Source organism: Gigantopelta aegis, chromosome 1, assembly GCF_016097555.1.
Source record: "Gigantopelta aegis isolate Gae_Host chromosome 1, Gae_host_genome, whole genome shotgun sequence".
Taxonomy (NCBI): domain Eukaryota; kingdom Metazoa; phylum Mollusca; class Gastropoda; order Neomphalida; family Peltospiridae; genus Gigantopelta; species Gigantopelta aegis.
In genome coordinates this window covers 30,586,010-30,608,800 of record NC_054699.1, presented here as the reverse complement: position 1 = coordinate 30,608,800, position 22,791 = coordinate 30,586,010, and the positions used below count along the sequence as shown (strand labels likewise).

The 22,791-nt window shown below is 37.4% G+C and overlaps 1 protein-coding gene across 1 annotated transcript in view; it reads right to left on the bottom strand.

The window, feature by feature from the left end:
* The window catches only part of LOC121373564 (adhesion G-protein coupled receptor D1-like), a 35,472-nt gene extending 12,681 nt beyond the window's left edge, over window positions 1-22,791 (bottom strand). Inside the window, exons 1-6 of the mRNA XM_041500249.1 lie at window positions 22,618-22,791; window positions 15,074-15,148; window positions 13,893-13,977; window positions 11,802-11,918; window positions 7,107-7,291; window positions 2,066-2,230 (exon numbers count right to left, since the gene is read on the bottom strand). Coding sequence (XP_041356183.1) covers window positions 2,066-2,230; window positions 7,107-7,291; window positions 11,802-11,918; window positions 13,893-13,977; window positions 15,074-15,148; window positions 22,618-22,782 — 792 coding nt within the window. The 5' untranslated portion in view covers window positions 22,783-22,791. The remainder of the gene's footprint in view (window positions 1-2,065; window positions 2,231-7,106; window positions 7,292-11,801; window positions 11,919-13,892; window positions 13,978-15,073; window positions 15,149-22,617) is intronic.

The window sequence follows — 22,791 nt, the reverse complement described above, 5'->3', positions numbered from 1 at the left end:
AGGGTGTTCGCTTGCCTGGCCTCTGTATCTGGCCGACAGTTGACAATCCAGGACATGCCACGTCTCAGTGAACCGCAGAGAAACAATGCCATCGGCCGACTAGACGCAGGCGAATCCAGAACGGCCGTTGCCAGGGCATTCCATGTGTCCCCAAGCACCATCTCCAGACTGTGGGACCGTTACCAGCAACATGGATCAACACGTGACCTCCCTAGATCCGGTCGACCACGGGTCACTACCCCCGGGCAGGACCGCTACATCCGGGTACGCCACCTTCGGGAACGATTGACTACTGCCACCTCCACAGCCGCAGCAATACCAGGTTTGTGCAGGATATCCGACCAGACCGTACGGAACCGCCTACGTGAGGTAGGAATTCGTGCCAGACGTCCAGTTCGAGGTGTCATCTTAACACCACAACACCGTCGACTCCGACTGCAGTGGTGCCAGATTCACCGACAATGGCCTCAACTGCGATGGAGACAGGTGTGGTTCAGTGACGAGTCCCGATTTCTGCTCCGACGTCATGATGGAAGATGTCGCGTGTATAGGCGTCGTGGTGAACGTTATGCGGCAAACTGCGTGCAGGAAGTGGACAGATTCGGCGGGGGTAGTGTCATGGTGTGGGCAGCCATCTCACACACTGGCAGAACTGACCTGGTCCACGTGCAGGGCAACCTGAATGCACAGGGCTACATTGACCAGATCCTCCGGCCACACATCGTTCCAGTTATGGCCAACGCCAACGCAGTGTTCCAACATGACAACGCCAGGCCTCACACAGCACGTCTCACAACGGCTTTCCTACAGAACAACAACATTAATGTCCTTCCTTGGCCATCGATATCACCGGATTTGAACCCAATTGAGCATCTATGGGACGAGTTGGACCGACGCCTCCGACAGCGACAACCACAGCCCCAGACCCTGCCCGAGCTGGCAGCAGCCTTGCAGACCGAGTGGGCCACCATCCCCCGGGACGTCATCCGTACTCTGGTTGCTTCAATGGGCAGGCGGTGCCAGGCAGTTGTCAACACACGCGGAGACCACACCCGGTATTGACTCCAGATGACCTTGACCTTGGTGGTGTGACCTATCACTTACTCACAATGGACTAGAGTGAATTGTGAACAATCCTGCAACATTTGGTAATTATCGGACTCACCATTCAATAATTAAATCAATTCTCCAAATGTTACGACAATGTGGTTTTGCGTTTCTTCTTTTGAAGAGTATATATGGTCCTTACATGTTTTAACAAATATATTTCTGGATTTCTGTTTATATATTTATTAAAACTCAGAATGCAGCTTATATTTTTTAACCAAACAATTTTACCATTATAACCATTCATTTGCTCAACTTATAACACGATTGCAAGACATCAGAATTGTTATATTTGTTTTCCAAAAATGTTGTCTGTTAACAGTGGTTCTCGAGAACTCCATTTTGTAATTTGTTTTAAATATTGAATATCATTTTAATAAATTATTATAAGTACATATTTTGTTGAACAACATACATGTTTTGATAACACACTGAAAGGTTTTGTGGTGGAAAGTTTTGGCTGTAAGCTATACCACTAAACGTTTCACTCACCGAAACAGGTAACATAGTAAAGGGACATCTGAGTTTGCTGCATGTAAGATGTTTCCGACTAATAAAATAGTCACTAATATTTTATGCAGACAAATATATTTGATATGTAATTACAATTGTTAAAAAGTATTTTTTAGTCAATAACATCTTAAAAATTGCAGAAAAATCAGGAATGTTTCTTTAACAATATTTACGGCTGATGTTGCTATATAGCGCCGCGGTTAGTTTAGTGCATAGAAATACTAATAAAATGTAGCTATTTGGATAACAGCTGTCTGTTAACTATTAATATGCTTTATAACCGAATGCTTTTGCTCACCGAAACCGGTTCACCCATGACAACACAGAAAGTCTCTGCAGACACAAATATAGAAATGGAACATCGGAGGGACGGACAGATAAAACATCATTCCTGAAAAAACTCGAGAAACATACTGAATGAAACACACTTATCACAGTTACTAACCTTGTCGTCACCAAAGTAGAGGACCAACACAGCAAAACTCGTAAGGTGGTCACACGAGCATCTGGTATGTGAGTGGTTGCCACTGACAACACGGCATCCGTTGTCCGACCACGACCTGTCTTCGACGTCCCAGAACATGCATAGTCTCTTCTCCTCGCGACCTCTCTGCCGTCATTAATATGACGTAATAGTATTATACACTTACGAAAAAAAGTTCCTTTTTGAACATGTATTGCACAAGGTATATAGTTAACCAATCTAATTAAAATTAGCTCCACTATTACATGTGGATCTAACACCAGCCAGTTGTAGCTCATGTCCACCAATCAAAACCTTACTTGCAGAATCCTGCCAGTGATTTAAAACTAACAACACTGCGTAGTCCCCAATGCCCAGGTAACATTTCGTCTGTAAATAATAATTTAAATATTGACCAATCACACTTCGCCTTTTATAACGTTATTTGGGAGCATGCAAATTCTAAAAATATCGGGCGAGTCTATTTTAGTGGCCGCAGTACAGCGAACCATACCAATACGTACGGGGTAGGTTATCAGTTTTCAGTTTTACATTACAAATTATTTATTTTATAAAATAAAACATGTTTTAAGGCATTCGTAATTCACACGAAACATGTCGTATACCCTCAGGATAATTCGGAATGTTTTCAAATTATTTTTAAATCACTGGCAGGATTCTGCAAGTAAGGTTTTGATTGGTGGACATGATCTCCAACTGGCTGTCTTTAGATCCACATGTAATAGTGGAGCTAATTTTAATTAGATTGATAGTTAACGGTACTGAAGGTAAAATCAAAGTTTTATAAAAAAAATATTTATTTTTCATTAAACAAAATTTAAGGGCTGGTTTGCGACTATTGTATTTGATGCGCAGGAACTTTTTACCGCAAGTATATTGAACTCATTTGTAATACACTGACAAACGTTTTACTCGAAGTTAACACACATACAAATGTTTAGCTAACACACTGACAAACAAACTGACAAACGTTCAACTCATTTGTAAAACGCTGACAAATGTTTTACGTCAGTTGCAACACAATAATTAATGAATGCTTAACTCATTTGTTACAGAATGAATATTTAATTATTTGTAGCAAAATGACAAATGTTGAATTCACGTAAATAGCAAATATTTACGTTTTTTTTGTTTTTTTGTTTTTTGACGCGCTAACAAAATTTATGTTTAATTTATGAATTTATAAATCTTTAACTCATTTATAACACACTTATGAATGTTTAACACATTTGCAACTCAATATCAAATGTTTAACTAATAGTTCACACACTGGCGAATGTTTAATTCACTTGTAACACTGACGAATATTTAACTTACAACATAGAACTAAATATTTAACTCACAGACAAAATGTAATATTTATCTCATTTGTAACAAAATGACAAAACCTAACGTTTATCACACTGATAAATGTTTAACTCATTTGTAACTCATGTTTAAACACACAAAGAAATGTTTAACTCGTGTAACACAATGACAAATGTTTCAACTCGTTTATAACACACCTGTTAAATATTTAAGTCATGTTTCACAAATGTTTATCTCGTTTTTAATACATTAATACACATCAGACTAATTCTAAAATAGGCTTACTTGCACATTTTCAAATGTTTCGAACAGTGAAGCAAACGGCGTTTTTCAGTTACAAATGTGTAAGTCATGTTTCCGCAGTTTATTTTATTTTCAAATGTTTCCAACAGTGAAGCAAACGGCGTTTTTCAGTTACAAATGTGTAAGTCATGTTTCCGCAGTTTATTTTATTTTCAAATGTTTCCAACAGTGAAGCAAACGGCGTTTTTCAGTTACAAATGTGTAAGTCATGTTTCCGCAGTTTATTTTATTTTCAAATGTTTCCAACAGTGAAGCAAACGGCGTTTTTCAGTTACAAATGTGTAAGTCATGTTTCCGCAGTTTATTTTATTTTCAAATGTTTCCAACAGTGAAGCAAACGGCGTTTTTCAGTTACAAATGTGTAAGTCATGTTTCCGCAGTTTATTTTATTTTCAAATGTTTCGAACAGTGAAGCAAACGGCGTTTTTCAGTTACAAATGTGTAAGTCATGTTTCCGCAGTTTATTTTATTTTCAAATGTTTCGAACAGTGAAGCAAACGGCGTTTTTCAGTTACAAATGTGTAAGTCATGTTTCCGCAGTTTATTTTATTTTCAAATGTTTCGAACAGTGAAGCAAACGGCGTTTTTCAGTTACAAATGTGTAAGTCATGTTTCTGCAGTTTATTTTATTTTCAAATGTTTCGAACAGTGAAGCAAACGGCGTTTTTCAGTTACAAATGTGTAAGTCATGTTTCCGCAGTTTATTTTATTTTCAAATGTTTCGAACAGTGAAGCAAACGGCGTTTTTCAGTTACAAATGTGTAAGTCATGTTTCCGCAGTTTATTTTATTTTCAAATGTTTCCAACAGTGAAGCAAACGGCGTTTTTCAGTTACAAATGTGTAAGTCATGTTTCCGCAGTTTATTTTATTTTCAAATGTTTCCAACAGTGAAGCAAACGGCGTTTTTCAGTTACAAATGTGTAAGTCATGTTTCCGCAGTTTATTTTATTTTCAAATGTTTCCAACAGTGAAGCAAACGGCGTTTTTCAGTTACAAATGTGTAAGTCATGTTTCCGCAGTTTATTTTATTTTCAAATGTTTCCAACAGTGAAGCAAACGGCGTTTTTCAGTTACAAATGTGTAAGTCATGTTTCCGCAGTTTATTTTATTTTCAAATGTTTCCAACAGTGAAGCAAACGGCGTTTTTCAGTTACAAATGTGTAAGTCATGTTTCTGCAGTTTATTTTATTTTCAAATGTTTCCAACAGTGAAGCAAACGGCGTTTTTCAGTTACAAATGTGTAAGTCATGTTTCCGCAGTTTATTTTATTTTCAAATGTTTCGAACAGTGAAGCAAACGGCGTTTTTCAGTTACAAATGTGTAAGTCATGTTTCCGCAGTTTATTTTATTTTCAAATGTTTCGAACAGTGAAGCAAACGGCGTTTTTCAGTTACAAATGTGTAAGTCATGTTTCCGCAGTTTATTTTATTTTCAAATGTTTCGAACAGTGAAGCAAACGGCGTTTTTCAGTTACAAATGTGTAAGTCATGTTTCCGCAGTTTATTTTATTTTCAAATGTTTCGAACAGTGAAGCAAACGGCGTTTTTCAGTTACAAATGTGTAAGTCATGTTTCCGCAGTTTATTTTATTTTCAAATGTTTCGAACAGTGAAGCAAACGGCGTTTTTCAGTTACAAATGTGTAAGTCATGTTTCCGCAGTTTATTTTATTTTCAAATGTTTCGAACAGTGAAGCAAACGGCGTTTTCAGTTACAAATGTGTAAGTCATGTTTCCGCAGTTTATTTTATTTTCAAATGTTTCGAACAGTGAAGCAAACGGCGTTTTTCAGTTACAAATGTGTAAGTCATGTTTCCGCAGTTTATTTTATTTTCAAATGTTTCGAACAGTGAAGCAAACGGCGTTTTTCAGTTACAAATGTGTAAGTCATGTTTCCGCAGTTTATTTTATTTTCAAATGTTTCGAACAGTGAAGCAAACGGCGTTTTTCAGTTACAAATGTGTAAGTCATGTTTCCGCAGTTTATTTTATTTTCAAATGTTTCGAACAGTGAAGCAAACGGCGTTTTTCAGTTACAAATGTGTAAGTCATGTTTCCGCAGTTTATTTTATTTTCAAATGTTTCGAACAGTGAAGCAAACGGCGTTTTTCAGTTACAAATGTGTAAGTCATGTTTCCGCAGTTTATTTTATTTTCAAATGTTTCGAACAGTGAAGCAAACGGCGTTTTTCAGTTACAAATGTGTAAGTCATGTTTCCGCAGTTTATTTTATTTTCAAATGTTTCCAACAGTGAAGCAAACGGCGTTTTTCAGTTACAAATGTGTAAGTCATGTTTCCGCAGTTTATTTTATTTTCAAATGTTTCCAACAGTGAAGCAAACGGCGTTTTTCAGTTACAAATGTGTAAGTCATGTTTCCGCAGTTTATTTTATTTTCAAATGTTTCCAACAGTGAAGCAAACGGCGTTTTTCAGTTACAAATGTGTAAGTCATGTTTCCGCAGTTTATTTTATTTTCAAATGTTTCCAACAGTGAAGCAAACGGCGTTTTTCAGTTACAAATGTGTAAGTCATGTTTCCGCAGTTTATTTTATTTTCAAATGTTTCCAACAGTGAAGCAAACGGCGTTTTTCAGTTACAAATGTGTAAGTCATGTTTCCGCAGTTTATTTTATTTTCAAATGTTTCCAACAGTGAAGCAAACGGCGTTTTTCAGTTACAAATGTGTAAGTCATGTTTCCGCAGTTTATTTTATTTTCAAATGTTTCCAACAGTGAAGCAAACGGCGTTTTTCAGTTACAAATGTGTAAGTCATGTTTCCGCAGTTTATTTTATTTTCAAATGTTTCCAACAGTGAAGCAAACGGCGTTTTTCAGTTACAAATGTGTAAGTCATGTTTCCGCAGTTTATTTTATTTTCAAATGTTTCCAACAGTGAAGCAAACGGCGTTTTTCAGTTACAAATGTGTAAGTCATGTTTCCGCAGTTTATTTTATTTTCAAATGTTTCGAACAGTGAAGCAAACGGCGTTTTTCAGTTACAAATGTGTAAGTCATGTTTCTGCAGTTTATTTTATTTTCAAATGTTTCGAACAGTGAAGCAAACGGCGTTTTTCAGTTACAAATGTGTAAGTCATGTTTCCGCAGTTTATTTTATTTTTAAAACATGAATAAATGTGAGACAAATACAATCATTCAAAACATGTATGTATCAGTGGCGGATCCAGAAAATCCATTTAGGGGGCCCCAGTGACACGAGGCGGAATGCTAAGGGAATTTCGGGGAGGTTTGGAGGGGGATCGTAAAAATTTAAAAAAAATTGATATACAATAAAATTATAACTTTCGTGAAATTTAGGGAAACCCGGGTCCCTGCCTCCCCGCCCCCCCCCCCCACTCCCGTCTCCTAGATCCGCCTCTGTGTATGTATGTATACTTACACCGATGTAAATGTTCCGCACCGTAAAGTATACGGCGTTTTTCATCTTCACCTTAGCTTTCTTTGTACTGTTAGTCTGTATCCCAATGGATACAACCTTACTTCCTATTTCAGCTTTTCCATACTTTTTAGTTTTCTTTGACATTTTCTTATGCATATTCTTGTAACGTATAACTAATACTCTTCCTGCAAAAAATAAAGTTGTTTCGAATTCATGCAAATGACCAGTTCTTGTCAGTTGATAAAATTGACATAGTTTAGTACCCGTGATCGTATGTATACTGAACAAAAAAAGAAACTTCCGATTTGTACATATAGTATTTGTTGTGTTAAAGAATTCATTGTGTAATGAAATTATATAGGTAGTATTAGCCTTGAGCTGTATTATCAGGATTCATGAATTTTATCGATTATTTTTGCACTGTTAATCGTCGACAACGTGAAATTCAATTTGCACGTGCATGCATGGTTCGACATGTCCCATGTAGTATTCGGTCAATTTGTTTTACTTGTCTTACTGACATTGTTGTCAAGTGAACGAAAACGCTTCAAAATTTGTAAAAAAAATTAACGTTTTTCACATTGTAGCATTTTTAGTATGCCAAGAATACCCAATAATTTATGCAAACGGGCGATTCGCATGCTTGATGCTGGCATGTCGACAGAAGATATTGCAAGGCATGTTGGGAGTTCTAGCCGAGCGATACGAAATCTTCGCGTAAGATTTCGAACGACAGGAAGCACCAACGACTTGCCACGACGTGGACGTCCGCGTGTTACAACGCGTGGTCAAGAACGCTATATCATGAACACGTATTTGCGCAATCGATTCCAAACTGCCACTGCTACTGCTGCTAACACACCTGGGCTTCATAATAACCGAATCAGTGGGCAAACTGTTCGTAATCGTCTGCGGGAGAACGGTTTACATGCACGACGTCCTTACGTCGGATGTGTTTTAACGCAACGTCATCGTCTAAATCGTCTTAATTGGGCACGTGTACACACTCGTTGGATACGGCGACGCTGGAATACCGTTCTTTTTTCGGATGAATCCAGATTTTCTTTACAACGTGGTGATGGCAGGGTGCGCGTCTACCGTAGGAGAAATGAATGCTATGCTGACTGTTGTGTTCTTGAACGAGATCGTTTCGGGGGTGGGGGTTGTGTCATGGTCTGGGCAGCCATTGCCCATGGTTATCGTTCACCACTAGTCGTCATTGATGGCAATTGAAATGCTCAACGTTACCGCGATGACATCCTCGCTCATCACGTCATTCCTCTGTTCCATAACAACGCCAACATCTCGATTTTTCAGCATGATAATGCCACCTCTCATACAGCTAGAGACACTGTAAATTTTCTTAGGACAAATAACATTGATTTCATTGATGACTGGCCCGCTAAAAGTCCTGATCTCAACCCCATCGAGCATGTCTGGGATAGTCTGGACAGACGATTGAGGCGTCGTCCCAACCCACCCGCTAACGTCAACGAACTTCGTCAAGCGCTCATTCAGGAATGGAACAATATTCCACAGGCAGAAATCAACACTTTAGTCAATTCTATGCGCCTGCGATGCACTGCAGTGGTCAATTCAAGAGGTGGTCATACCCGTTATTAAGTGGGGTTTTGTTTTTAACCCCTACCACACTTGGTCAAAATTTCTCCCAGTTTCTGTTAACCTATGGCCATGATTTTTGCACCAAACGATGCATCATGGAACACTCTTTAAACGCATATATAACAATGATTCCCCTGGGTTTTTTCCATCAAGTTATGTTCAAGCAAAGTTAGCGAAAGTTTCTTATTTTGTTCAGTATATGTATAAGACTGTATGATCGTATCTATATATAAGACTGTATGCTAGCATCTATGTATAAGACTGTATGATCGTATCTATGTATAAGACTGTATGATCGTATCTATGTATAAGACTGTATGATCGTATCTATGTACAAGACTATGATCGTATCAATGTATAAGACTGTACGATCGTATCTATGTGTAAGACTGTACGATCGTATCTATGTATAAGACTGTATGATCGTATCTATGTAGAAGACGGTATGGTTGTATCTATGTACAAAACTGTATGATCGTATCTATGTACAAGACTGTATGATCGTATCTATGTATACGGCTGTATGATCTTATCTATGTATAAGGCTGTAAGATCGTATCTATATGCAATACTGTATGATCGTATATATGTACAAGACTATGATCGTATCTATGTACAAGACTGTACGATCGTATCTATGTACAAGACTGTATAATCGTATCTATGTACAAGACTATGATCGTATCTATGTACAAGACTGTATGATCGTATTTATGTACAAGACTGTATGATAGTGTCTATGTACAAGACTGTATGATCGTATCTATGTATAAGACTGTATGGTCGTATCTATGTAGAAGACAGTATGATCGTATCTATGTACAAGACTGTATGGTCGTATCTATGCACAAGACTGTATAATCGTATCTATGTACAAGACTATGATCGTATCTATGTACAAGACTGTATGATCGTATTTATGTACAAGACTGTATGATAGTGTCTATGTACAAGACTGTATGATCGTATCTATGTATAAGACTGTATGGTCGTATCTATGTAGAAGACAGTATGATCGTATCTATGTACAAGACTGTATGGTCGTATCTATGCACAAGACTGTATGATCGTATCTATGTACAAGACTGTATGATCGTATCTATGTATACGGCTGTGTGATCGTATCTATGTATAAGGCTGTAAGATCGTATCTATGTGTAAGACTGTATGATCGTATCTATGTGTAAGACTGTATGATCATATCTATGTAGAAGGCTGTATGATCGTATCTATGTACAAGACTGTATGATCGTATCTATGTACAAGACTGTATGATCGTATCTATGTAGAAGGCTGTATGATCGTATCTATGTACAAGACTTTATGATCGTATCTATGCAAAAGATTGTATGATCGTATCTATGTATAAGACTGTATAATCGTATCTATGTATAATACTATGATCGTATTTATATACAAGACTATATGGTCGTATCTATGTATAAGACTGTATAATCGTATCTATGTATAATACTATGATCGTATTTATATACAAGACTATATGGTCGTATCTATGTACAAGACTGTATGATCGTATCTATGTATAATACTATGATCGTATTTATGTACAAGACTGTATGGCCGTATCTATGTACAGGACTGTATGATCGTATCTATGTACACGACTGTATGATCGTATCTATGTACAAGACTGTATGATCTTATCTTTGTACACGACTGTATGATCGTATCTATGTACAAGAATGTATGATCGTATCTATGTACAAGACTATGATCGTATCTATGTACAAGACTGTATGATCGTATCTATATACAAGACTGTATGACCGTATCTATGTAGAAGACTATGATCGTATCTATGTACAAGACTGTACGGTCGTATCTATGAACAAGACTGTATAATCGTATCTATGTACAAGACTATGATCGTATCTATGTACAAGACTGTATGATCGTATCTATATGCAATACTGTATGATCGTATCTATGTACAAGACTATGATCGTATCTATGTACAGGACTGTATGATCGTATCTATGTACACGACTGTATGATCGTATCTATGTACAAGACTGTATGATCTTATCTTTGTACACGACTGTATGATCGTATCTATGTACAAGAATGTATGATCGTATCTATGTACAAGGCTATGATCGTATCTATGTACAAGACTGTATGATCGTATCTATATACAAGACTGTATGACCGTATCTATGTAGAAGACTATGATCGTATCTATGTACAAGACTGTACGGTCGTATCTATGAACAAGACTGTATAATCGTATCTATGTACAAGACTATGATCGTATCTATGTACAAGACTGTACGATCGTATCTATGTAGAAGACAGTATGATCGTATCTATGTACAAGACTGTATAATCGTATCTATGTACAAGACTACGATCGTATCTATGTACAAGACTGTATGATCGTATTTATGTACAAGACTGTACTCTGTGTTTATGTAATAACTATACAAAAGCGTTACTTGATTACAAATCATAATCAATGTTCATCTGTATAGTCTCAGTTTTTATCTACTTCAAATTTAAAATGATAGAATTTTTTTTTTTTAAATGGCTTATAATATGTCTAAATGTACCTAAGAGCAGAACATAATTATTATGTATAACAATCAAATAAAATGCAACTATACATTATTGTAAATTAATGTATGGTCGCTTGTATTTTTAAAAGACGTCGTTGCAATGCATTTGTTAAGGGTTGAATTCGATGTTTTCTATAATGGATATGTAACACCATTATAAAATAAAAAAATAAATCCTAGATTTTTATCACACCCGCCCCGAGACTAAAGGCCCGCCCCCATTTTCATTACCCCCCCCCCCCCCAAAAAAAAAGAAAAAAAAGAAAAGAAAAAAAACCCCAATAAACAACCAACTAATAGTAATTTAAATAACAATAAAAACAAAAAACAAGAAAGAAGGAAAAAGAAAGAAAAGGAATTTGAATTTTGTTTTTAAATCTGTGGTATTTCGAATGTCTTCAAAATACAAAATACAAAATACAAAACAAACATTGTACTCGTGCCCCCATTTAGAAAAACAAAAGCAATAAAGCAATATAGTCTCTCATTTTGTTACCTTTGCCTTTAACGAATACTCCTGGCGACAGTTGTACTATTTCAGTCGTATTTTCTGAAGCAGGTTTGATAGTTATTAGTTGATGTGTAACAGCAGTCACAGTTCGAATAGTAACACCTGTAAAAAAAATACAGTAGTGCCGTACACGACAGCTTTGTTGTATACTCTACGACACGACAAGTATACGAGTATACGTTTATATTTATAATTGTAAATTCTCATCTGATGCAGTGCTGTACCTAGCCCAAAAAGCTGATGGGTGGGGGGGTGGGAGGGGGGGGTGGGGGGGAGGATAAAAAAACGCAGAATCAGAATAGGGTAAATCGGGTAAAGTAGAAAGAAAGAAAGAAAGAAAGAAATGTTTTATTTAACGACGCACTCAACACATTTTATTTACGGTTATATGGCGCCGGACATATGGTTAAGGGCCACACAGATGTTGAGAAAGGAAACCCGCTGTCGCCACTTTATGGGCTACTCTTTTCGATTAGCAGCAAGGGATCTTTTATATGCACCATCCCGCATACAGGGTAGTACATACCACGGCCTTTGATATACCAGTCGTGGTGCACTGGCTGGAACGAGAAATAGCCCAATGGGCCCACCGACGGGGATCGATCCCAGACCGACCGCGCATCGAGCGAGCGCTGTACCACTGGCTACGTCCCGCACTTGGGAAGAGGAGCGTCTTCTGGGGCAATACAAAAAGAGCACTTCCATTCGTTGCATTAGGTTTGGTTTGTTTTTATTTTCTACAGGCTGGTAGGTACTGGGTTCGGATCCCAGTCGAGGCATGGGATTTTTAATCCATATACCGACTCCAAACCCTGAGTGAGTGCTCCGCAAGGCTCAATGGGTAGGTGTAAAACTACTTGCACCGACCAGTGATCCATAACTGGTTCAACAAAGGCCATGGTTTGTGCTATCCTGCCTGTGGGAAGCGCAAATAAAAGATCCCTGTGTGGTCCTTAACCATATGTCTGACGCCATATAATATGTTGAGTGCGTCGTTAAATAAAACATTTCTTTCTTTCTTGTTTTTATTTATTTATTTCTCTTTGAGGGGCGGGATTTAGCTCAGTCGGTAGAGCGCTCGCCTGAGGTACTTGCGTCGCAGGATCAAACCACCTCGGTGGATCCATTCAACTGATTGGATTGGTTTTTTTTCGTTCCAACCAGTGCACCATAACTGATCAACGGCCATTGTATGTGCTTTCCTGTCTGTGGGTAAGTCCATATAAAACGAACGAACGAGCGAACGAACGAAATAACGAACAAAATAATGCACGAATGAACGAACGAGTGAAGGATGAATAAAGCTCGTCTGTAACATAAGTTAACAGTAAAACTTAAAAACATGTGTTACGAATGTCAGTTTGTGATCAACTGCACGCATGTGTGCATGAAAAATCAACAAATAAAACAAACCAGGGGCGGATTATTGGGGGGTCCCCAGTTGCTTCGGGACCCCCCCCCCCCTTACCTAAAGCATAATCCGCCCCTGCATACAAACAAAACAAACAAAAAACAACAAGCAAGAAAACAAAGAAGAACAACAACCCTCCCTCCTACCCGCCCCCCCCCCCCCCGAAACAAATATCCGCCACCCCCAACAAAACAATAAAAAAGAAAGGTTTTATTTAACGACGCATTCAACACATTTTATTTACGGTTATATGGCGTCAGACATATGGTTAAGGACCACACAGATAACGAGAGGAAACCCGCTGCCGCCAATTCATGGGCTACTCTTTCCGATTGGCAGCAAGGTATCTTTTATTTGCGCTTCCCACAGGCAGGATAGCACAAACCATGGCCTTTGTTGAACCAGTTATGGATCACTGGTCGGTGCAAGTGGTTTACACCTACCCATTGAGCCTTGCGGAGCACTCACTCAGGGTTTGCAGTCGGTATCTGGATTAAAAATCCCATGCCTCGACTGGGATCCGAACCCAGTACCTACCAGCCTGTAGACCGATGGTCTAACCACGACGCCACCGAGGCCGGTCCCCAACAATAAAGAAAAATTAAAAAAAACACCCAAAAAATCCCAAACAAACAAACAAACAAACAACAACATAGTTATCATACTGAATGCGGAGAAATCCTGATCCGAGTTAGAAATGTTAGTAGCGAACGTCATGTCCTCCATAGCACCCAGAATGAGTCCAGCGTTCTGAAATAAAGAAACGGAATGTTGGTTTAATAACACCCCAGCACATTGTTTAATCAGATGGTCTAAAAAATACTTCCACAAAGTTTCATTAGTGTACTTAAGATGTGTTTTAAATGTGCTCTTAAATTGGTTTTGCACCAAATTCGACACCTAAGAACTAGTGATCCTTCATCAGGATGGTCTACAGAACATTTCCACAAAGTTTCATTGATGTACTCAAAATGTGATTTAAATGTGAAAGTAGCGCCCCCTTTAGGCCGTTCTTAAATGGGTTTTACACCAAATTCGGCACTTAAATATGGCACATTTGTAATCACAGTGCTAAAATTAAACTTTTGGCACCAATCTGATCGATGTACTCAAAAATGTAATTTTTAACTGATTGTTTTTTTTTTTTTTTTTTTTTTTTTTTTTTTTGGGGGGGGGGAGAGACTTTAAGCAGCGCCCCCAACTTAATGCACCAATTGGAAAACTTAAGAATGGTCATTTGGAGGTCCCTATCCCACTAACTCAAGATTTTAGCTCTCAAACCTTTTGTACTCGAGATGTAATACAAATCTCTATTAGCTCCCAGACTATATCTATCGTTTTAACTTATATTATAAGTCAGTCTGATAGATTATGCAAAAATAAATTCAATTAACCCATTTTATTTCTGTATAACCTGTTATATCCTAAACTGAATGCGCTAATAAACAATGGGATACGCAGAATTGGATTCGTAAAGGTCTGTATCTTTATTATTGACTAAAAAGTAAAAAGTACAGTTAGTTTTGTTTTACGACACCACTAGAGCACATTGATATATTAATAATCGGCTATTGGATGTCAAACATTGGCTAATTCTGACATACAGTCTTAGAGAGGAAACCCGCTACATTTGTTTCTATTAGTAGCAAGGGATTTTTTATATGCACCATTCCACAAACAGGATAGCACATACCACGGTCTTTGATATTCCAGTCGTGGTGCACTGGATGGGACGATGGCCCCACCGACGAGGATCGGTCCTAGACCAACCGCGCATCAGGCGAGCGCTTTACCACTGGGCTACGTCCCTCCCCAAATTCGCCATACAACCAGAGGAATGTCTTACTTCGTTTGACTCGTCCAGTGTCTGGTGATCTGGAATCATACTTTCTACAAGGGTGGACACACTTTCTGCGTAATGCTGCAAGAATAGAGAGGTATATTTGAAACACCTCAACACATTTACAGCTATGGTTATTTGGTGTTACTTATAGCTAATGAGAGAGAGAGAGAGAGAGAGAGAGAGAGAGAGAGAGAGAGAGAGAGAGAGAGAGAGAGAGAGAGAGACAGACAGACAGACAGACAGACAGACAGACAGACAAAGACAGACAGACAGACATACAGAGAAAACAGATAGAAACAAACACAGAGATACAGACAACGAGAGAGAGAGAGAGAGAGAGAGAGAGAGAGAGAGAGAGAGAGAGAGAGAGAGAGAGGGGGGGGGGGGGGAGAGAGAGAGAGACAAACAGAGAGAAATTGAGAACAAAAGAAGGGGGGAAAGAAACTTGACGCTAAGAACTGTATTATATTAACAAACAAAACTATGGCCAGAAAAAAACAAAAACCAACAGAGAACACCCGTTACTGCCTTCGAAAACCATCAAGGAATCTTTTATACTTTCATATGCCGAATTGTCTCTCACGACACGCACAGTTGCTATCATTTAGCTCTGCCGAAATATTTAATTTTAGTAAGTTTCCACCCTGTTTGGATAACCAAGACTTGGACCAAGTATTCATAACACCTATTGGAATTTGTGGTGAAAATTGTTTTAGGAGAGGATTCTAACTAAAGGAGTTTTTGCAGAAAAACTGTCCATGGAATATCCAAAAGTTTACAGGAATAATTGTTCCAACTAAAATAGTGAGGCCTCCCAAGGGATCTTTGCTGATTTAAGAACTGAGGTAAGATGGTTAATTGTTAAACAACTCCTTAAATGACCCCTAACACATTTATACCATGTGATTGAAATCTATATGCTGCATGGCCCTAATGGCCACAGCTGTGCCTGAACCCTTGGAGGAGGTCTGTTTATCATCTGATCCTATTACCAGTGAGAAGACAAACATATGTAATTCCAATGGCCCAGCATTAAAAATACAAAAAGAAACCAGGAATTATACACTTAACAAAGATAAGGCTATAAATAAAATAAAAAATACACAAAACAATGTTGATGTGAAAAATGACCTATCAGCATTTACTTGGAAAAACAACAATAAATGTGCAAGTGTGATATTAACACCGGACAGATTTCAGCTGTACAGACAGGCCATTTTTTATAGGTACTGGAAAGAAAGCGAAAATGACCGATGCCTAAGAGTTAAATGGACAGAGGTCACTGATGATACAAAGAAAATAATCACAGAAGATAAAATATGTATATCACTGGTAGACAAAGATGCAAAAACCCTTAAAATTAGGAACACTTCATGTCTACAGAACTACTTGTCATTTAATGTTCCAGGGGCAGGCCCAACTGTGGTACAATAATGAAGTACCAATCATTTCAGATATTGCTGAAAAAATTGGCTATTGGATCAATCAGCAACATAAATGTCCAACAACTGATGAAACTGGAAGATAGCAATGTTCTGAATGCTATTATGGAAGATGAGAATACATCAGAACCTTTCATCATAAGCACAGAAGTGACAATGGAACATGCCAACACAATTGAATCCAGTGATATTGAGACTGTTCCAGTTGTTGAACTTGCTAGGTCTGATTGTGATTCGGATACAGAATACCAAATTAACAACGATCACAACTGTACTAAAGTCAAGAAACTTTTTAAAACCAAAAAATCACCAGCCAAATCCAATCACTCAAAACGTTCCATACGGAAAAGTATTCAGGGCACAGGTTCAGCATTAGACTTTGGTCACAAGGTGACGGATTTACGGGAAGCCTTTTGCACCCAAGAATCAAGACTGGATGATCACATGAAACATACAGAAGAGCTAATTAATGATATTCGTATGCAGTTTGCTAACCAAGTCAAAACAGTGCATGAATCCAACAAGGGAGTTGTTGAAACATTACAACTTGATAACCTTCAAATGAGAAAGGAAAATGACACACTCAATCACAGAAAACGTTATCCTCCAATCTGCAAACAAATGTTGTCAAGCTTGAAGCCCTTCAGGATATTCAGAAAGCATCTACTGAAAAAATACAAGAAACCATAGACACAGCGGTTACACAGCGGTCCTCACCTGATACAATAAACTTGCCATTAGTGCGTACTAGTGAACCACAACATGACAAAGTCAGCTCAGAGAACCAGTCTAACACATCTAATGATGGATTCATCCAGGTAAAAAAAGAACCAAACCAACTCGAATCATGTCCAAACAAACAAATATCATGTCAACTCTAGACCATCAGTAGCTCAAGTACGTCCAGCTTACATCAGTGATGAAGTGACATCACTCTTCCTAGGTGATTCTGTTCTCCGGTTCATCGGTCAGCATGTTCCGAAGCGTACATCAAAGGTGCTGTTTTACCCGGGCCATGGGATAAATAAACTAACAGAACAGGTGAAACAATTATCACCAAAACCAAATGTACAAAATGTCATTGTGCATACTGGAGTAAATGACTGTCATACCCCACCAGATTACTCCTTTGAAGTAAGTGATTACAAAACTACTTTTCAATGTATGCAAAAGTAAATTTCCTAATGCTGCAATCTTCTTCTCAATGATCTTCCCCTCTTCAACTAGAGGTCAGCTGTACCAAGCCATCAACAGTGCCAATGAGAAAATAAAACAGTTGGCTCATTCTCTGAATGTCAGCATCATTGACCATTCTTCTCTGTTTTGTACTGCAAGTGGTGCTCCAAAAAGAGTATGTACCATGATAAAGTTCACCCCAGCAAGTACAAATCATATGTGTTTGCTAATTCATTCTTGGAATCGGTGGGTCTTACTTGCACTTATGGCAGCAGTAGACAAGGTCAAGGTACAGTCAACAATATACAGACAGCCCCTAGGGAGACCAGGCACTCTAGGCACGATTTTCCGCCATTACCATCACGTGCAACGGACCGAGTCACCACCAACAAGGAAAACACTGTATCCCAAGTGCAGTGTGAGCACAGTACAAGCAACCAGTTTTTATCAACAAGGAACTCAAAGTACTACTCCATCAACCAGTCCTTCTAACATATACCCAGATCGTAATGACAGGATGAACAGACAACAGACAACAAACAATTATCCATCAAATTTTATCACTAACTCCTATGCAAATGATAGAATGCATGGACAACAAGGCATAAACAATTACCCGATTGCACCTCGTTCACATACTAGCCATGTGCCAGTTAGAGATGAAAATATTTCTTGGAATGCTCCAACTAGTGTTAGCAGCAATCAGCCATTTAATGACTACCAAAGTGCCCATTATGCACTTCAGTGTCTGAATAACTTATTCAGATACTCCTGTGCATAATTTTATGTAACAGTGTGAGTGGTTCAATACTTGGGAGCATGATAACAGTATGTTTTCAAGGGTAGCAGCTTAACAGCCAGCATTTTTTATTATGATAACAAATGCTAATATGCTTAATATTTCCTTCTGGAACATTCAGGGAATATCTGAGTTAAAACAATCTGATCTTTTAAAATGTTTCTCTTATTATGATTTTATTGGCCTGTCAGAGACATGGACAGAGAATGTATGTGATTTGTGTTTTGATGGATTTTACTGTGTTTTGAATCCACGAAAACAATTTGTGCAAGTCGGACGTGGTGGCTTAGCTTTTTTATGCAAACTTTACTTAAAACCTTTTATCACTGTTGTGTCCAATAGTGAATTTACTTTGTGGATTAGATTAGATAAAACAGTTTGGTCGGTTGACCAAGATATATATATATGTACCACATATATTCCCCCTGATAACTCGTCATACTGGAAATGTACCAAAAATGACCCATTTGATCATATTTATAAGGAGATTCTACAATATTCACAATATGGGCATATAATTATTGGAGGTGATTTCAATGCCAGAATGGGGAATGTTTTTGAATGTGTGACAAGTGATGACCAGAATTTTTTCCCAGACATACCATCTACTATCTTCTCTAATATTCAAACACAACGAAACAGCAGAGACGAATTAACAAATAAATTTGGCCAATCACTCCTATCACTAGCAGCGTCTTGTAAGTTAACGGCACTGAATGGTCGTATGGCTGGGGATCACTTGGGACAGTTTACTTGTCACACATACAACGGGCAGAGTGTAGTTGATTACATTTTCATCTCTGATGAACTTTATAATTATGTTACTTATTTTAATGTGAAACCACTCACGTGGTTATCGGATCACTGTCAGTTGTCTTTAAAACTTGATGTGTCTGTTAAAACCATACAAGAAAAAAAACCCAGAAAGTGTAAATATATATTTAGGAAAAGAAAACGAAGAAAGTGGCACACTGATAGCCAGCAATATGTTTACTCAGCAGTGATGTCTGATGCAACTAAGCAGGCACTTGATGCATTCATCATGGGGCCATCCCCAGATTCACCTCAAGATGCAGAAGTTATGGTAGACAAATTTACATCAATCCTTAATTCAGTAAATGTGTCTGCTACCAAAGCTAGTAATCCAACTAAAGTTCAAAAGAAAAACCCATGGTATGATTATGAATGTAAAAAGGCAGAGGTAGACATGAAATCTAAATTTGTTAGCCTGAATAATAATAATAGTCCTGAAACAAAACAAAATGCATTCCTATCTAAAAAGATGTATAAGAAATTAATTAGAAGAAAAAAGAGAGCCCATAAAGATAAGTTAGTTTCAAAACTTAGGGATGTACCAGCAACCGATTCAAAATTGCTATGGCAAACAATAAATAATATTAAAGGGAACGATAAAAATAAAACATTACCAGACTCAGAAAATTTAGTGAAGTATTTCCAAGACACCTTATACAAGCCATCAATTATAACTAATCCAACCAATGATGGATATTATTTTAATGATAATCTTAAACATAATCAATCAATTAATATTCCAATCTGTGCTAATGAAATCTTTTCTGCAATAAAGGAAATAAAATCGGGAAAAGCCCAAGGAGATGATAATATAAGTAATGAATTTATCAAATGTCTTTTTCCAATAATAATTGATCATATAATTAAATTATTTAATGATATTTTAGTAGTTGGATATTTCCCACCAAAATGGGCTCACTCAATTATTGTTCCATTGCATAAGAAAGGAAGCAGAACTGACCCAAGTAATTACAGAGGAATCGCCCTCAGTAGTTGTATTGGAAAGCTGTTTTGCAAGATTATTGATAAACGAATAGTTAGTTACATAACTGAAACTAATCAAAGTGACAAGTGCCAAGCTGGATTTCAGGAAGGCTTTAGGACTACAGACCATATATTTACTCTAAAAACACTCATTGATAAATACCGAAGTAAAAAGAAAAAAGTCTATGGCTGTTTTGTTGATTTCAAACTGGCATTTGATTCTGTTAATAGACACAAACTATTCAACAAAATTGCATTAATGGGAATTACGGGCAATATATTAAACATAATCAAGTCCCTTTACTCAAATGTAACTTATAGTGTTCAAACTAATAAAGGCTGTTCAATGCCATTTCATTCAAACATTGGATTACGGCAGGGGTGCATCCTATCACCAACCCTTTTCAATATGTTCATTAATGACTTTGAAACATATGTAGCAGATATTGAAGGTAAGGTATCACTTGACAAAATGTCATTTAGCCACATGTTTTTTGCAGATGACTTACTTCTGTTATCAGAAGATCCAGATGGCTTACAAAACCTCCTTGGGCAACTTTCCAAATATTGCAAAGATAATGATCTCAACACTAATATAAGTAAGACAAAGATTGTTATTTTTGGAGGAAACAGCAAACAAATAAGATTAAATGGTATCTATCTGGCAACCCTGTACCGATTACAAACAATATACCTATTTGGGAATAGATGTTACTCAAAATGGGAATTTTAAAGAATGTGTTCATTCTCTATGGAAAAAAGGATTAGGCTGTCTCTACTACCTTCAGAAAAATCTGTTAAACTACAATCTGCCAACCGATATCTCTTGCAAATTGTTTAGCACTCTGGTTGAACCTGTTGCCCTATATGGTAGTGAAGTATGGGGTGCAAATTATATATCTTTAAAAAACATAGACACATTTCTGCCTGAAAAACTGCTTTTAAAATTCTGTAAACATACATTACAAACTACCAAGAATTCCCACAACTGGAGTTCAAGAGCTGAACTTGGCTTATATCCTATTTTAATGAATGTTGTAAAACGAATGGTGAACTTCCACTCTCATATGCAAAAAACTAAAAATATTCTACTGCAGTATGCTTTTAAAGAAAGCATGGCTTTAGAAAGAAAGAATATTGGTTGGCTTCACAAATTACATTCATTTATCGACCACTTAGGTCTAAACAGAAGTATTATTAACAGCCCAAACTATCTAATAAAGTTATTAAAGAATTTTTATCAAAAACATTTCCAAAAAAGTCTAAATATTATAAAAAAGACAAATAGCACTGGCAATAAAATGAGAACATATGAAACTCTCAAACAAGAAATATACTTAGAACCATATTTAATTCACTGCTTAAACCCAGATCATAGAAAACATTTCTCTAAACTCCGTCTTAGTGACCATAACTTGAAAATTGAAACTGGCAGGCATACAAAACCATATACTCCTCTTGACCAGCGTCTCTGTGATGAATGCAATATCATTGAAGATGAATTTCATCACATTGTACAATGTAAGAAATATAAGCATCAGCGGTCAAAGTTATTTCATTTTATCTCCAACTACAACCCTTCATTTTTAAATATGACACCCAAAGAGCAGTTTATTTTTATTATGAAAAATCAGGACCCAGCCAACATAGGTGTTATTTGCAAGTTGGTTTTCCAATATAATGAATAGACTGTAGTAGTGACATACATGTATGTGTATATATGTATGTAAAAATATAGTCATTAATTGTTTGTTGATATTGCAACTTTCTAATGTTATTTTGTGCACTCTGTTCCCATGTGGAATGTTTAAATGCAATAAATTTTATCTTATCTTATCTTATCTTATGCAGTTTTCCATAAACAGGACAGCACATGCCACTCCCTTTGATTTGTCATTCATGGGACGAGAAAAACCCGACCATCAAGAGACTTAAAAAGATGGCGTTTATGAGCAGATAAGTGTAAAAAGGACAAATATGATAGTTTTTCCACCTCAAAACTGGTGATTACTGCCTTTGTTTACACTGTACACACAGCAGTTGGTCGGAGTTTACATCACTTCGCCCCAAGCTAGAGTACCGGACGCATCGAAAACAAAAGAAAATGGCTGCTCCCAGTTAGCAGAAATAATCACGGTGGTTTTTTTATTAAATCTAAAATTACGCGTTTTTCATTTGTTAAAGTGTTAGTATATGTTGGTGATCCGGGTATTCATCTTTCCAACTCATAAGGCTCATGTTTGAGTTTATTGTCCCTCTAAGGTGCTATTATGCTTTTGTATTCTCTAAGCAAGAAAACTGAGTATACTAATTTAACATTTACAAAATCTCACATAAAAGGTTTCGTGATCCACGGAAGAGACCCTGGATATGGTGACGAGCGCTCGCGTTATAACCGTTCTCGTGTGTGTGTCGATCTCTGTACTGTGGTGGACGATCCCGTGTATCTCACTCGTCCAGTCCTTCACTTGGTCTGGCCATCCGCTGCTGTTACCCATGGCGCTAAC